The sequence below is a fragment of the Schistocerca piceifrons genome, chromosome 2, assembly GCF_021461385.2.
Source record: "Schistocerca piceifrons isolate TAMUIC-IGC-003096 chromosome 2, iqSchPice1.1, whole genome shotgun sequence".
NCBI lineage: Eukaryota > Metazoa > Arthropoda > Insecta > Orthoptera > Acrididae > Schistocerca > Schistocerca piceifrons.
Genome location: NC_060139.1, coordinates 596,105,150 through 596,123,837, shown reverse-complemented (window position 1 = coordinate 596,123,837; position 18,688 = coordinate 596,105,150). Strand labels below are relative to the sequence as shown.

The window sequence follows — 18,688 nt, the reverse complement described above, 5'->3', positions numbered from 1 at the left end:
ACTCCCATTGCCATGTATCATGGGGCCAGCTGTTTAAGTGATTCTGGGGTATTTAAGTGATAATGTATTCTGTTATAGACCTTGCATGTGTGAGGCTGTTGCAACATAATGTCACATATTCAGAAGACACATACATGCCACGTGTGCATGTAGCACTCTGGCTAAGGTCCACATGGTTCATATGTGCTGGATATGGGCCATGGCCAGTCAAAAATTGAAACTGCCACAGCCTGAATCTGCATGCTTCATCCTCAGACATTCCCAGATATTGAGGGAGAAGGAGAAACGTGACAGCCTCTGTCAGTTGTCTCCCACTCCCATTGCCATGTATCAAGGGTCCAGCTGTTTAAGTGACACTTGTCTACAAAGTTTCCCTGTTTTAAACCTTGTCATGTTTTCCTCTTTACCCAATATTCTACTGCTCTGTGGCAGATAGTGATGTCAATGGGGCAAGACTCCAGAACCACACACAAGGCTTTCACTGATGTGGTGCCAAAGGCATCCGACATTCTGAGCAGTATGCTCCTCTGGCCTTAACTCGCTGTGTGTCTGTAGGTCAGCAGGCTCAGGCAGTGCACCCATGCACTTGCTACAAAGCATAGTGTGGCTTCCAAGGCAGCTGTGTGACACATATGTAGTGTCCTTAAAGGTAGCCTGTATAGTGTGGTGTTTAGCCTTCAATCTTGTGCATCACTTTTTTCACTTTGTCGATCACCAGCCTGGTCTGCACATTGAAAGTAAGTTGTTCATCAATATGTATTCCTAAATACTATTTTACTTGTTTCCTCTTTATGTTAACGTTGTCCAGTTTAACAATTGGGTTCCATTTCAATGCCTTTTTGTTTGAAACTAATCTGAATTTGTTTTGGCTTCACCAAATACTTGTACTAATGAGAAGTCGTGTAGTTTTATTGGTGTGCATGTGAGTTTCTGAAAAACAATTAATAAGTCATCTATATAAATATCTAACCCATTTACACTGACATCCACAGCCATGTTTCTTAGGAGTGTCCCAAAATACTGGTCCACAGATTGAGCTTTTTGAGCATTCTTTTGGTATTTTCTTGACTGTTTTCTGGTGCCCTGCACCCCACTCTGAAGTCCTATTTTTGTAGTACTCTAGTAGGCTATTATACTGGGCAGTTGCTAGTTACATCTCCCTCAACCTTGTGAACAATGCAGGACACCAAAGTTTATCAAAAGCACCTGCAACACTGATTAAAATTGCAACTTCATATTTATCATTTGTTGTGTGTATTATTTCTAATGTCTGCATTGTCTATTGATCTTTTTACACTAAAATAGTATTGGTGTTGACTTAGGCCAAAGAGCTGACTGCATGATTGTAGTCGATCATGAAGGAGCTGCTACTGTACCTTAGCCAACGTCTTTAGGAGGCAGACTGGCCTTTGTGTTTTGGGGTCAGTTGGGGCTGTGTCCTCTGAACAAGAACTTTGAACTTGCTTGGTGGTTTAATCATTAAAAACCATTCCCTTTTGTGAGATCATATGTTTTGAAGTAATGCCATCAGCTAGCCACACATTAGCAAAATTAGTAACCAAAATATTCCTCATTTCTGCACTCATTGCTTGATGTTCAGATTCTTGACTTTCTCTTCACAACTTCATCAGTCTTTTCTTACACTCAGCCTCATAATGACATTTCTTATGACAATAATAGCACTCAGTACTCATCTTATTCATAGTACTTTTGCTTGAATTGCTTTGCAAACATTGACCCTGACTTTATCTTTTTTTATTACCATTAACAACAGTGAAATCAGTTGGTGTTTCTTCAGTTTGCGACAAATGGTACTCTTATTTCAATAACCTTGATGTTAAATTATCAAAAGTCTGCTTGCCTTCATCACATGAGTCTCAAGCTGTAACACAAGAACCATATTTTCCAGAAAGTCCACCTAAAACTTTGAAAATCTTGTCTGTATCTCCAACAGGTTCACCAACATCTGCAAGAGACTGTGCTAATGCTTCAACTTTATTTATATGTTAAGCTGTAGTATTACAAAGTGGCATCATAATTAAAGAACTGTTGTTTCAATGCTACTTTATTTATTGCAGAATGATGCTCATGAATTATCTTAAGCCAATTCCACTGTGCACATGATATGGCAGTTTGCAGCTGATCATTCCATACCAGATGAAATAAAGTGCATTGTTTTTGCATTAAGTTTATTCCAAAAGTTCTGTGTATCTGTATCTTCAACTGACCTTGATTTACTTATGTCAATGGCATCTATCAATTTCTCAGTTCAAAAGATAATTTTCATTTGATTTTTTTTAACTGAAAATTACTTTCATCAAATTTTTTGATACTGAAAAACTTTGTTCATTCCATCTTTTGCCTTTTCACTTTCAAACAAAACTCTCAGCATAGCTGAACATGCTTTGGAGACTTCATTGACAGGAAGAAAATAAAATGTTATCCCAGTACTTAACACTTTTTTCTCAGCCCATAACCAGTTGGACAGGCTGTAATTAAATTATAAAAGTATATAATGAATGAGATTTATTTTTTACATAAAAACAAAGACACTCAAACACAAGATAGACAAAATTTCTTAGGAAAAAATGCAAATGTATTCAATGGAATGAAAGACTGTGTGCTGGCCAGAATCAGCAAAAATAATAAAACATGACATACAAAGACATTATACTTGCACACAGACATGCAAAAGTAATCATAACAACAAGCTATTCCATGCAGCACTTCAAAACCTCCTACACAGTGCATACAAACTGCCAAAAATTAACAGAAAGCTACCCCTCTGATTTTGCAGCTGTGTGTCATAGCAGGCCTCCTCACAGATGAAGTGTATTGCAATGGTACTTTCACCATCAGTGAGAGATAGTAACTCAAACCTATTAGCAAGGGGGATGAATGAAGAACCTAGAGTTCTTCCTTGTCCCTGTGGTTAGTACATTGTCTATCTGAACAGTAGGCAAACAATATTGAATCATCTTTGCCAGTCCTATTCAATTCCAAAATCTGTTAGTCTATGAGATACATGTTGCCTTTAAGAACTGAACCTACAAAACCCAAGAAAGTGATTTGTGTTATAATGAAAGCGAAAAGCCTGGCATAAAATTTATTGTTTCCTTAAAGCTATATTTTGCCTCTCCAGTAATTGGCAAGGTAATGTTCACTGGCAGATTTATTTACACACACACACACAAGCCACCTTCCTGGATGTTGACCTTCACCTCAGAGATGGCTACATGAGTACCTCCATCCATATCAAACTTATTAAACAACCAGCAATACCTCCACTTCGACAGCTGCCACCCATTCAATACCAAGAAGTCCCTTCCGTACAGCCTAGCCGCCCATGATCATCACATCTGCAGTGACGAGCAGTCCCTCTCAAAATATACCGATTGTCTCACTGAAGCCTTCACTGACCATAATTATCCTCCCAACCTTGTACAGAAACAAATCTCCCGTGCCTTATCTTTTGAGTCTCCCACCACCTCCCAAAGTCCCACAGTTTGGCCACAGAGGAGCATTCCCCTCGTAACTCAGTACCATCCGGGACTGGAGCAACTGAATTACATTCTCCGCCAGGGTTTCAGTTACCTCTCGTCATGCCTGAAATGAGAAATGTCCTGCCCACTATCCTTCCCACCCCTCCTACCATGGTATTCCGCTGTCCACCAAACCTACACAATATACTCGTTCATCCTTATGCAACCCCCAATCCCCTACCTCATGGCTCATACCCTTGTAATAGACCTAGATGCAAGACCTGTCCCATACATCCTCCTAAAACCGTCTACTCCAGTCTGGTCACTAACATCACCTATCCCATCAAGGGCAGGGCTATCTGTGAAACCAGTCATGTGATTTACAAGCTAAGCTGCAACCTCTGTGCTGCATGCTACATAGGCATGACAACCAACAAGCTCTCTGCCCGCATGAATGGCCACCGACAAACTGTGGCCAAGAAACAAATGGACCACCCTGTTGCTGAACACGCAGCCAAACATGATATCCCTCATCTCAATGACTGCTTCACAGCCTGTGTCATATGGATCCTTCCCACCACCACCATCTTTTCTGAATTGCGCAGATGGGAACTTTCCCTGCAATACATTCTACATTCCTGTAACCCTCCTGGCCTCAACCTTCGTTAGTCACTGTCCTCACCCATTCAGCCCCCTCTCTGTTCCCATTCCAGCACTACACACCTGTCATTTCACCACCACACCCAGTCTTTTAATTTCTTTTATTTCTCTCCTTGCCACTACTTACCACCTCCCCTCTCCGCACCTTCTCTCCTGCCCTCCGTCTAAACTGCAACACTTGACTGTCTGCCACTCCCACCATACTATCCCTCCCCCTCCCCACCCCAGCCTTCTCTTTACCTCCACCCAGTCGCCACTCCCTTCATGCACTGGTGCTGCTGTTTGCAGGGTAGTCTCAGCTCTCTGAGACAGCAGGTGTGTGTGCAAGTTGTGTTTATGTGAGTGGGCGAACATTCCACGTGGGAAAAATATATCTAAAAGCAAAGATGATGTAACTTACCAAGCGTTGGTATGTTGATAGACACACAAACAAACACAAACACACACACAAAATTCAAGCTTTTGCAACCCACGGTTGCTTCATCAGGGAGGGGGGAAAGACGAAAGGATTCGATCGCGCGCGCGCCCACGCACGCACGCACGCACACGCGCACGCGCACGCACACAAAGGCAAAGAGTTTGGGCAGAGATGTCAGTTGAGGCGGATGTACAGAGGCAAAGATGTTGTTCTCACAAGAAATTAAAAATTTGCAAATCAATATAAATATTGTGTGTCACATTGTGGAACTCACAGTTCAATATCTGCAAAAGAATAAAAAGAATCAAACTGAAATATCTCCAAAGGCATACTGATTTCCATAGCAAGATAAATAAATTATGAGGACAATACTTCTTATAATTAATCAGCAAACTAAGAGTTGTATTCCTGTATTAATATAGGGGAAGCATCCTTACTAATAGTTATGTACTGCCTGAGAAAGACAGTCAAAGCAGACACCTGAGTGAAGCAGCACTATCTTTTTTAAGATTCCTTTGAAGAGAAGGAAGAGAAGTGAAGTTCAACTCTCCACCAAACCATCCTTATTTTGCTCCCCTATAGTGGCCATAAATCCCTTCAGATTAATGCTGGAATAGTTCTTTAACAAAGCTATGGATGGTTCCTCACCTTCACTTGTACACTTTTCCTGAAAATTCCATTATATCAGCTGTTTGGTAAATTATAGTATGCCTAGGTTTAAATAAAACAGTAAATTGTGTCCCTGAACCCATACAAAATCAAAGATAAAGTGAAATATGGTTCACAGGATATTCCATAAAACAGAAAATAATAAAAATATGAAATAAAAGAAAATTCATATAACTAACAAAATAAACAGATAATAACAAGTCATTTCTTATTGATCTTTTTTTTATATTTTTGCAGTGTATTTCTGGCTCCAAAAAGCAATTATGACCTTATAATTTCCAAGAATCAAGGACACCCATACCTGGGGCCAAGGGGGGAGGGAGGGGGCAAAGTCCTCCCACACCTCAGCTCTCCAGGAAGGAAAAAAAAATGTAGTCAGGTGTTTTTCTGTCAAGAAAATGATTTAAAAGTCGGACCTAGACAGATTTTTAATAGGGTCAGAACTGAAACTTTTTTATGGCTACTTACAAGTCAGTATTTGTCTTCCAAAATATTAAATATGCTCCATGCCCACATTTTTAGACTCCTCCCCCCCCCCCCTCCCCCCATCTGCAAAAAGAACTTATGTATTCTTCTGAATGCTGAAATGTGTCTGTCAAACAAAATTAAGTTACATGCCATTCTGTTGCGAAATACATACTTCCAAATTTTAGTTATGTACCTTTTGACATGGGTGACAGCACAAGGAAATGTACTGAGGCTCCTCCAGCACTTTGGCCATTAATGGTAACATCATCTGGATTGCCGCCAAATGCAGCAATATTTTGTTGTATCCACTGGAGTGCAAGGACCTGATCCTTCATACCCAGGTTTCCAGGTAGCAGTAAGTCACCTGTACTCATGAATCCTGTTCATAACAAAAGTACTGTCAGTATGAAGCAGTTAAGTGTTACATATCAACACCATTACACAAAAAAACCACCTATCAGGTACACAACCATTAAGAAACTGGTTGCAGATACAGCAAAAGGTTGATAATAAACCTAACATTCTCAGAATGCGTTTTTCTCTTTGCAATTCAAAGGAAAAAGGAAGAAAGATCAATATGTAGAAGAAGTATCTCATAATGAACAAGTGAAAAGTGAAAAATAGGAAAAAACATTTGTTGTATTCCAAGGAATTTCATAATTAGCAATGAGATACAGGTGTACTTTTGGCAGATTTGGCTTATGGAACAAGTTTATTAAATAACAGTTATCACTAGCAAAGACTAGAATATTTAAGTACCAACAAACAGAGCTGGAGGGGATGGTCAGTTGGTTGGCTGATTTGGGGAGGGGACCAAACAGTGAAGTCATCAGTCCCACAGTCTAAGGTGGCAGAAACCAAGGGAGGAACAACACAAACAGCACAATCCAACCAAGGGGAAGGGAAAACAGGCAAACAAAGAGGTAAAAGTAACATCACAACATCACGGCAGTAGGAAGAGGATAAATTGGGGGGGGGGGGGGGGAGTGGGAATGGTGAGAGTAGGGGTGCCCCAGAAATGCTATGCGTGTTGGGGAATCAGCACCACTATTGACTCTTCCTGATAACCACACCATACCATAATCACAACATGATGAGGTCAAGATCAGAGGAAGAAGACACAGGAAAATGGGAAATAAAACAGCACAAATGACCAGATAAAGCATAGGGAAAAAGAGGGCAGAACCCTGGTGGTGTGGAGGCAGAGCCAAGGCCTCCATAACCAACACCAACATTACTGAGGGTCCACAATTCCAGAGGCAAATTCAGAGACTTAAACCTGCGAGGACAAACCACTTTCATGGGGAAAAAAAAAACAAGGAGACATGTAACCATATAAGGGTCATCCACTAACACCCGGGCAAGGGTGGAAGGGCATATTTAGTGTGAAGGACCAAAAGGTGGGAGCAGTCCAGTAAAATATGGATCACCATGAGGGGTAGTCTGCCCTGGGACTACAAAGGGGAAGAGGCAGGGTGCAGCTCACTATGGAGTAAAGAACTATGCATCAGACTAGTATTGCAGATATGAAGACAGCAGAGCATAGGAGATTCCCACTGGGAGAGTTGGAGGGAAGAATGTCATGTGGTGGGATTCTCTTTGATTGCACAAAGTATGTTAGACAGAGGGGTAGCTCCCCCAAGAGCCAGCCCCTGATTGAGCAAAAGGGATTTGACATAAAGACACAAATCTGTCCCCAGAGGGGTCGCAGAGAAGGGAGGCCACCCACTGAAGCAGGCAATCAGCAAGTTCATTACTCAGGATACCCATGTGGCTGGGAACTGAAAGAAAATCAGCTGAACAAAAAGTATCACCAAGAGCGGCAAGAAGATCATGGATGGCACACACCAAGGGGTGGTGGGAAAAAACACCAAGCAATAGCCTGAAGGCCACTCATTGAGTCCATAGATTCAGGTGAGGCAGGACCATTTAATAAAACAGTGGCTATCAATTCTGCAGTAAACACCAAACACATGGCAGGCAAAAGATGATGTTCCATGCCGACAGAAAATGTAAATGCATTTCCCAATTGATTGGTGAATTCAGAGCCATCGGTGTAAAAGCAATGGCATCCAGACTCATGTAAGGGCAGACAGAACAAACAATGTAACACCACTGGAGCAATGGTGGCTTTCAGACACCAGAAGAGATCCATCCAAATCTGCAGCTAAGGAAGTAACCAAGCTGGGGTGGTCAGGAGAGAATATGGGAAAAGGACAAGAAGAGAGATGGAAGTCATGGCAGAGAGAAACAAAGTAGAGCCCAACTGGTAAACCCAACAGAGGACAGACAGCAGGTGAGCAATGTCCCAAGCCACAAAAAGATTAGAATAGGAGGGATGAGCAGGGGAAGAGTGGGCAGCAATGGCATAGGAAACCAGGAGCTGGGACCATCAAACTGAAAAGGGATGGACCCCAGCATCAACCAGAAGACTTTTCACAAGACTAGTGTGAAAAGCACCATTGGCTAAATGGAAACCACAGTGGTGGATCAGGTCCAAGAGAAGCAGTGTGGAAGGGGAAGCTTACCTATAAACTTGACAACCATAGCCCAGATGAGACAGAACTAAGGGTCAAACAATCTGCAGCACCAGATGTTTGGGCAAGGAAGTGAAGGACAATGAGTCTACAAAAACAGCCAACCTTCCGAACACAGATATGGGGCAACCAAGTAATCTTGTTGTCAAAAGGAAGATGCAAGAAATGGAACAGGAGGACCATGATCAGGAGTTGGGTGTTGAGGTAGAGCTTGAGATCATGATAGACCATAGTATGGTGGCAGAAATGCATCACCCTCAGCTAAAGGGGAGCGAAACGAAAACTGTGCAAGAGTGTCCACATGGAAATGCACCGGCTGGCACCCTTGAGCTGTCATTCTGCAGAGACCACTGAGTTGGAGCTAGCCCAAATAGAGAAATTATCCAAATACAGAGCAGGGGGACCAACAGGCCAGTGGAAGCCAAAAGTCCATTAATAGTAGTGAGAAAAAGAATGACACTTATTATGCCATCCTCCTGGGTCTGTGGAGAGCTGAGAACAGTGCCAATAGGAAATCTGAACAACCAGTGGGACAGGAACTGGTGAATTGAGTAGAGGCCTCAAAGACCCACTCATGCAGTGCAAGTAGGATGTCATGGTACCAATCTGTGTCATAGGCATTATGGAGATCAAAGAAATCTGCAACAAGATGGCAGTGCTGAGAAAAGGCCTGCCAAGCTGTGGTTTCCAATCAAAGCAGATGATCTATCAGAGACAGTTTCTCCCAAAAGCCCAACAGGTAAGGAGATAAAAGGTCCTGAGATTCAAAGACCCAACTGACTAACGAACCTCCATCCATTCAAGTAATTTGCAGGGGACATTGGTCAGACTGATGTGTTGTTGATGGATTCTTGCCATGCTTGTTGTCAGGAACACATACATGGAGACCACAATGATGCATCAGGTCCAAGAGAAGCAGTGTGGAAGGGGCAGCTTATCCATAAACTTGACAACCATAGCCCAGATGAGACAGAACTAATGCCTGATCATCTTTGGCATGGAGATGTTTAAAGGTAATAAGACAGTGGAGGATGGTGCTGCTTATGGTGGTGCAAACTACCTTATCAGGGCAAGATGCCTTGGAGCCCAAATATGGTAAAACACCTGGAGACAATATTATCATTGTGAAGAAGTGATGTATTAAAGCAGTTGGTTATGGGTGGAATCAGGGGCAGGGGCTGAATCATGGGAAGAAGACAAGACCAGAAGAAGTTCCCATTCAGTAGAAGCTTCATTGTAGCATTCCGTATGACAAACGGTAAGACGTAAGTTGTAATCTTCAGACCACTGTTTCTGAACAAGAAAGATGCTGGATATGAGGCTGACACTCATGCTGAAGCTGTCACAAAATGGGTTGTGAGATGTTCCACAAGAAATGATGGACCCATACAAAGGTCACCTGGAAGGGCAGGTCTCAGAATAGAAGACTGCTGCTGACGAGCCTGGGATATGGATTGTAGCCCAAACGCATAATGAAGGGACATAAGAAACTAGCACCTCCTTGCTCTGTTTTATTATGTAACAGTCTTTAGCATGAAGATGTTTAAAGGTAATAAGACAGTGGAGGACAGTGCTGCTTGTGGTGGTGCAGACTATCTTATCAGACAGACCATGGATGACTTCATCAATAAAATCTGACAAAGAAGTTGTAACTATAACCTGGGAGGTATATAGGGAACAGTCAGCATGATGGAAAGCCCAGTGGGGTAACCTCACCATCACGAAGCAGGAAGAGAATGCGAGAATCAAAAGGAAGTGGTCATTGTCACAGAGGCAATCATGTGGTGACCAGTGTAAGGAAGGAAGGAAGAAAGAAAGAAAGGAAGGGTAAGTGAGCAAAAGATCCATGGCAGATAAAGTTCCATATGTGGAACTAAAATGAGTGGGGGACCCATCATTAAGAAAGTACAAGTGTTGGACCACAAGAAATTAGTCAATGAGGAATCCCTAGCTAGATGAAAAAGCACTGCCCCACAGAGAGTGATGGGCATTAAAATCCCCAAGGAGGAGGAAGGGAGGGGGGAGTTGTTGGAGGAGGGGCAGTTAGAGAAGGAGGTATAGGTGGCCAGTCAGGGGTGAGACAGAGATTACAAACTGTGACCACAGAGTCCAAGTGGATCAGGATGACAACTGCTTCCATTGTGGTCCAAAAGGGGATCCAGATACTCACAATATCCATATGAACTAAAATGTAAACACCACTGGAAGCCCTCAAAGGGACCATCTGGTTCTAATACAAAGCATGAAACCCATGAAGGGTCAATAAGTGAGCATCACTAAAATGAGGTTCCTGGAGAATGAGACAAACTGCTGAGTAAAAGGAAATAAGCATGGAACAGGGATCCAAGTGGCACATGAATGGGCTGGAGCCAATCAATCCACCAGGTCACCATCCATCACATCAAGGATGAGATGACACCCATTCATAAGAAGTCAGACTCAAGCTGCAAAGGGGGAGATGGCACATCCAGGGGCATCAAGTGGGCCTATTCCTGGGACTTATGTTTCTCCTTCTTCTCTTCCATAGCTCAAGGAAGGCAGAGCATAGAAGGAGATTAGAGTTCTGCAAGATTCGGAACTGAAAGAGAGTGGGCAACACTGAGACACACGGACTGTGAGCCCCTCGGCCGAATAGTGGCAGCGGGCCTCTGTCCTGGGAAATTCCAGGGTAGTGGTCCTGTGAGGGAGCATCATCACTGGTAGGTACTAAAAAGGGGAATACTTCTGTATCCAGGAAGCAGGAGCGGCACCCAGAGGGGAGGGTGTGGGAACTGCAGGGTATGGGGAGAGGAGAGGAAGGCAGGACTGGAGGGAGTAGGAGGAAAGGATGTAACAGAGGCAAAGTTAGATGTCATCGACACAGGGTGAAGTTGGTCATATCTGTGACAAGACTCAGTGTAGGATAGATGATCGAGAGATTTATACTCCTGTATCTCCTTCTCCTTCTTATAAGCCAAGCAATCTGGCAAGCATGGGGAGTGATGGTCATGACAATTAACATACATACGCTGCAAGACACAGGGACTCCCCTCATGGAGTGGATGTGCACATTTACCAAATAGAGTATCCGCCATACAGCAGGAAGACATATGCCCACAACACAAGCACAAAAAACACCTCGTGGATGGACAGATGTATGCCTTCATATAACACTGTTAATATATAACCTTGACCTTGCACAAGAGGGTATCTCCCTCAAATACCGGAATAAAGGCATGGGTACTGGTGTGATTCTCCTTATGACCTTTCTGAACACACCAAACAAAACTAAAGCCCTGTCATTCCAGATTGGTCCAAACCTCTTCATCAGTTTAAAGGGTGAGGCCCCTATGAAGAATGAGTCCATGAACCATATTCAAAGGCTGGTTAGGAGTCAAGCTCACTGGGATGTCACCAAGACTGTCACAAGCATGAAGGGCTGCTGACTGGGTGACAGAAGAAGTTCTGATCAACAGCAAACTTGATCTCATCTTACTAAGGGACTCCACTTCACCAAATTTTTCCTCAATATTTTCGACATAATATAATCTCTAGGTGGTGAACACGTCCCTGTCAGTCCTAGTGCAGATCAGGTAGCAGTGAAAGTGTTTTACCCAAAGCTGGCAAACCAGGCCACCTTCCCAGGTTGCAGTCAGGGGAGGGAAGGCCGCAGGGTCATAAGAAACAGCATTAAATGATCCATTATCAACCAAAGAGATGGCCGTAGAAGAACAGTCAATTTTTTGGAGTTGATACATTTCATACATAAAGCATCTGCCTTGATACCACCCTATCATATCAGGGCTCTCCCCATGGGCACCATCCAGCCATAGCAAGGGTTCTCTCTCATGCTGGTGCCAGGAGTTCCAATGCTCTAGAATAGCAAGTGACCATTCCAAGGCATATATGGGGAGGCAACAGCTCAGGTATCAGAAATGTGGTCCCTGTATTATCAGGGGGCTCAGCCAGATGGGTACATGATAGCCCAACCACACAGACTGGCTACAAGTGCTGATGACCCAGCAGAGTGGGGGTGAGCGGGGCCATGGTGGTGCAGAAAGAGCAGAAGAAAGAAGGGTAGGAGGGGGGGGGGGGGGATGAACCCATGCTGTAGATGCTAGGGAGGGAATTCATCCCCAAATGACTCATGCTCTGGAGAGAAAATTTAGAACTGAAGGTCAAGCTCTAAAGGAGGACCAAAAGTGACAGAAGTAAAGGACGATAGAAAAAAGGCAAAAAGGAACAAAAATCACAAGGAATACAAGAAATCACATGGATAGCCAGTTAAACATAAGTAAGAACACTGAGAGAGGGGAAGGAAAGGGTAGGAGCAAGGACAGGGAGAGAGAGGCAGGGAAAAGTAAATGTAGCCTGGGAAGGAAGAATGTGTTGCAATAGCTTGGAACAATGTGTGCAACACACTTCATCTCACAAAAACGCCCTGAGCCCCCTGGGGGATGGAGGGGAAGAAAATTTCTGTAAAATAATATCTAAACCAAATCAGAAGGTACACAAGGGAAAGAAGGAAAGTTTTGGTCTGACATCCCTTTGAAGACCAACAAGACATTCAGTGTGTTATTAATTTGTTTAGCAGATAAAGTCTATTTGATGTTTGATGCTTAGTGATATAATAGACAACTCCAGAATGTCTTTATATGTATAAGCTATAGCAATATTGGTCCAAAGACACAAAATGTCTAGCTGGTACTAATCTTCAGAACATCAAATTCCAATATTGGTAGTAGATATGCGTCTAACTGGAGAGAGGAACTCACCTGGTGCAAGCGTGAGAGGAAACAAAGATTATAGGCACACTTTTAAGAACTTCTACAAGCTTAAAATGCCACTCAAAACATATTTTGTAGTAAATCAATGTCTGTGAGCTACAGTTGTGCATTTTATAAATTTTGGCGTGATTCCTTATTTGTAAAACCATAAAAGACACTATTGAACCCATCGCGGTGAGGAACAAAATGGCTTTCAAAAAAGGAAGATCATGTAGTGATTGCTGTTTTTCATTGAAATCACTAGTATAAAAACATAGAAAATTCAACATAAAATCACAAATTTCCTCCATTGTCTTCAAACAAATCTTTTCAACAGAAACAAATTATTACAGTTTTTGACAAACATTCATGTTCCCTGCACCTTATCGACAATATATGCAAAATGTACAGAACAAATGTAATCTTAGTCAAGAAAGAGGGCAAATTATCAGACTGGGGAAGAAAACATACAATAATATGACCCTGATTCCAACTTATCCCAAATTTCAGAATTCTTGTTTATTATTTACATCAATAAAATCATCAAAGATTAGAGACAATTCCACACAGCTTCATTCAAATTAACAGAAACAAAAGACTAGATTTTACTTGTTGCAGATGATTTAGCTCTTACAACAATTTCAGAGGATGACATAAATTTTCTGTACACAGTTTACAGATAATATCCAAGAAATACAGCACGGACATCAAAATTAAAAAGCAAAAACTATGGCTTCCTGTAGAAAATACCCAGTACAAAGTAAGATCTGTTTGAAAAATAAAATTCTAGAAAGAATGAACACATTCACTCACTGAGACAATAAACTATCATTTTTGGAAAAACAGATCTAGTTGAAACAGTCTCCAAATATACAAAAGAAATGGGAGTCATTAATAACTTAATGAAACTATCACTAGTCCAGAAACACGCCAGAATACACCAGTATAAGACCTTAGCAAGTCCTGTGCTGCTCTGTGATATAGCAGTGAAGCCTGGACAATAAGGGCAAAAGATGTGTAAAGACAAACAACCTGTGAAATGAAATACTTGATACAGGCAGCTGGTTACACCAAATCGGATCACAACAGGAATGAATATGTGTGAAAGGAACTTAAAAGTGGAACATATCAAATATTATAGTCAGAAGGTTGTATATATGGAAGAAGCCTGGAGATATTGGAATGTGTCAGATAGATTATATAATGGTAAGACAGAGTTTTAGGAATGAGGTTTTAAATTATAAGACATTTCCAGGGGCAGATGTGGACTCTGACCACAATCTATTGGTTATGAACTGTAGATTAAAACTGAAGAAACTGCAAAAAGGTGGGAATTTGAGGAGATGGGACCTGGATAAACTGAAAGATCCAGAGGTTGCAGAGAGGTTCAGGGAGAGCATTAGGGAATGATTGACAAGAATAGGGGAAAGAAATACAGTAGAAGAAGAATGGTTAGCTTTGAGAGACAAAATAGTGAACATAGCACAGGATCAAGCAGGTAAAAAGACGAGGGCTAATAGAAATCCTTGGGTAACAGAAGAGATATTGAATTTAATTGATAAAAGGAGAAAATATAAAAATGCAGTAAATGAAGCAGGCAAAAAGGAGTACAAACGTCTCAAAAATGACATCGACAGGAAGTGCAAAATAGGTAAGCAGGGATGGCTAGAGGACAAATGTAAGGATGTAGAGGCACATAACACTAGGGGTAAGATAGATACTGCCAACAGGAAAATTAAAGAGATCTTTGGACCCACTTGCATGAATATCAAGAGCTCAGATAGAAACCCAATTCTAATCAAAGAAGAGAAAGCAGAAAGATGGAAGGAGTATGTAGAGGGTCTATGCAAGGGCAATGTTCTGGAGGACAATATTATAGAAATGGAAGAGAATGTAGATGAAGATGAAATAGGACATATGATACTACGTGAAGAGTTTGACAGTGCACTGAAAGACCTAAGTCCCAGGAGTAGACAACATTCCATTAGAACTACTGACAGCCTTGGGGGAGCCAGGCCTAACAAAACTCTACTATCTGGTGAGCAAGATGTATGAGACAGGCAAAATACTCTCAGACATCAAGAAGAATATAATAATTCCAATCTGAAAGAAAGCAGGTGTTGATAGATGTGAAATTTACTGAACTATCAGTTTAATAAGCCACTGCTGCAAAATACTAACACGAATTCTTTACAGACGAATGGAAAAACTGGTTGAAGCCGACCTCGGGGAAGATCAATTTGGATTCCATAGAAAGTTGGAACTTGTGAGGCAATACTGACCCTACAACTTGTCTTAGAAAATAGATTAAGTAAAGGCAAACCTACGTTTCTAGCATTTGTAGACTTAGACAAAGCTTTTGACAATGTTGACTGCAATATTCTCTTTCAAATTCTGAAGGTGGCAGGGGTAAAATACAGTGAGCGAAAGGCTATTTACAATTTGTACAGAAACCAGATGGCAGTTATAAGAGTCGAGGGGCATGAAAGGGAAGCAGTGGTTGGGAAGGGAGTGAGACAGGGTTGTAGCCTCTCCCCAATGTTATTCAATCTGTATATTGATCAAGCAGTAAAGGAAACAAAAGAAAAATTCAGAGTAGGAATTAAAATCCATGGAGAAGAAATAAAAACTTTGAGGTTTGCCGATGACATTGTAATTCTGTCAGAGACAGCAAAGGACTTGGAAGAGCAGCTGAATGGAATGGACAGTGTCTTGAAAGGAGGATATAATATGAACATCAACAAAAGCAAAACGAGGATAATGAAATGTAGTCCAATTAAATCAGGTGATGCTGCAGGAATTAGATTAGGAAATGAGGTGCTTAAGGTAGTAAATGAGTTTTGTTATTTGGGGAGCAAAATAACTGATGATGGTCGGAATAGAGAGGATATAAAATATAGACTGGCAATGGCAAGGAAATCGTTTCTGAAGAAGAGAAATTTGTTAACATCGAATATAGATTTAAGTGTCAGGAAGCTGTTTCTGAAAGTATTTGTGTGGAGTGTAGCCACGTATGGAAGTGAAATGTGGATGATAAATAGTTTAGACAAGAAGAGAATAGAAGCTTTCGAAATGTGGTGCTACAGAAGAATGCTGAAGATTAGATGGGGAGATCACATAACTAATGAGGAGGTATTGAATAGATTTGGAGAGAAGAGAAATTTGTGGCACAACTTGACTAGAAGGAGGGATCAGTTGGTAGGGCATATTCTGAGGCATCAGGGGATCATCAATTTAGTATTGGAGGGCAGTGTGGAGGGTAAAAATCATAGAGGGAGACCAAGAGATGAATACACTAAACAGATTCAGAAGGATGTAGGTTGCAGTAGGTACTGGGAGATGAAGAATCTTGCATAGGATAGAATAGCATGGAGAGCTGCATCAAACCAGTCTCTGGACTGAAGACCACAACAACGTCAGTCAGAACTAGCAAAACAAGTGGAAAAACATGAACAATAAATGAGCTCAAAGAGGAGCCCCTAACTCCATGCTACTCTACAAGCCCAAGCATGTAATATAACTATGTCAACCAATGAAAACATGGCAGGAGAACTTCTCGATAAGACGATAACAGGCTAAAAGGCCTAAAACTTGAAAGGAAGAAGAAGAAGATGATGATGATGATAAATATCATGTTTCCTTAACTGTAGTGTCGATACTTATGTGATTAGTACAATATTTCTTCCTTTTTCCACTCACTGACCTGTTTCTCTAAATTATATCTTTGATAGTTTATGATAATGATATAATCATAGCTCTTGTCACGTCAAGTGCTGTAGCATTAAATTTGAACACATAATATGCTACAAGATTCTACTATAGATGTATGTCAATGGCAGCGGATGGTTTTTTTGTGGATCACTTCTGCTATATCTGTATATGGGTATACCTGTGCTTTTTTTTTAAACTACTAGGCATAGGTTTTCGTTTGAAGTATTTGAGATAGACTATGATCAGAACGATGAATCAACCACAGATTCTGTGTCAATATAGAATCTTTGTATGAATCACCACAGACTGATGAATTTGTTAATATTCATCAAAGTTTAGTAGTATAGACCTTTTTAGACATTTTCACTCCAGTTCTTCCTCTATTACGTATAAGCATAGGAATATATGAGATACATTTGCTGAAAAAAGTGACATTCTGTCAATGGAGAAAAGTGATTTACTTATTAAACATTTATTTTTATTTTAGTCAGAATCATATTTATAATATGATAACAGTCATTATCAGTTTTGGCCACACACTTTGGCCATTCACTCTTCAACCAATGTCACTCACCTTGTCCCTGCATCTGTACTCCCCTCATGCCCCAGTATTTCCATTTGTATTAAATCATTTCACCTTAATATCTTATCTCTCTTGTTCCATCAGAAAATTAACAACCCTACTGCTGAAACCCATCGCTCAGTTTGTCATTTTATCCTAAATAAGCTGACTTAGATTTGTCTAATTTATTATCATTTTAATGAGGAATTCCTTGGTTCCAGTCATCTATACATCTAAATAGAAAATACTCTGCAAAAGACAGTTAATTTTAACAATCAAAACTTTGTCTATCGCTACTAATTCCTTACCTAGAGGTCCAAGTCGGTACTGTATGGAAACAACTAAAATGCCACTGTCAACGTAGAAATCAGGTGAGTATGACTGAGCATAACCTGTTCTGAAGCCACCACCATGAATCATCACAAACACTGGTCTGGGAGTACTTGTATCTGATGGTAACTGTTGTACAAGGGAAAAAAACCGATTTCAGAAAAAAAATCTTGAAATTTTACCTTATATAAGGTGTAACATACTTTGTGGGTGGGTTCTTCATGTCAAAATAAAAAAAAAAAGATGAACATCTAAATTTATGTCCAAAAATCCTTTGTTTTTGACTATTAATGAAAGTTTAAAATAAATAACATTTCAAGGTAGAACTATCAACTGATTTTTGGAATTCATTTTCATATCTACCATTTATGGATAGGTAAAATGCTCATGGCACAATTCATGTAAACTCAATAGCATCTCAAATTTAATGTGTGATCTTGAATTGCTGGTGACTTGCGGGTCAGTACATTCTTCCAACTTAATGTTCAGACATTCTATACAAAGACCTTACTCAGAACATTCTTTTACATATACTACAAGGAGTAGCCCTGCACCTAAGAGGATGCACATACTTTATGTGTGAAAGGGTTCCAGCAAGTTTTTATGATATTGTTAAGTATACATTGGACAATTTGCATTGTGACAGATGAGTAAGTGGTGCAAGGCTATTTCTGAGGCCTACAGTTTCCTCCAGCATCTGTCCTTCAGTTTATTATTTCTTGGATGACTTAATTTTTTTTATTCAGGATACACTCCTATTGCAGAAATGCTTCATCACTTTGTCATAGAAGTCTGTGGAAACACTTGACACTATCCAGAATATATGGAAAAGGCTGGGTTCCTACTCACCCTAAAGATGACACATGTCATCTTAATGGTGAGTATCAATCTACCCTTTTCCCTGTCATCTTAACAGTGAGTAGCAATCTATCTTTTTTCTTGTATTGTTGATATGTCAACCTGGATTTTCCATTGTTTTACACTGTCCAGGAGGTATTTGAAAGGGCCAACAGTACATGATCTGATCAGTGCATGCATATGTAGAAAGAAGTGGAGGACATTTTGAACATTTGTTATAAGCTTATTCCATACAAACTTCATAAAAT

At 40.9% G+C, this 18,688-nt stretch overlaps 1 protein-coding gene across 1 annotated transcript in view; it reads right to left on the bottom strand.

The window, feature by feature from the left end:
- LOC124775637 (esterase FE4-like) overlaps positions 1-18,688 on the bottom strand; it is a 164,768-nt gene that overhangs the window by 89,478 nt on the left and 56,602 nt on the right. The window contains exons 5-6 of the mRNA XM_047250466.1: positions 17,561-17,711; positions 5,891-6,076 (exon numbers count right to left, since the gene is read on the bottom strand). Of these exons, the coding sequence (XP_047106422.1) occupies positions 5,891-6,076; positions 17,561-17,711 (337 nt within the window). The remainder of the gene's footprint in view (positions 1-5,890; positions 6,077-17,560; positions 17,712-18,688) is intronic.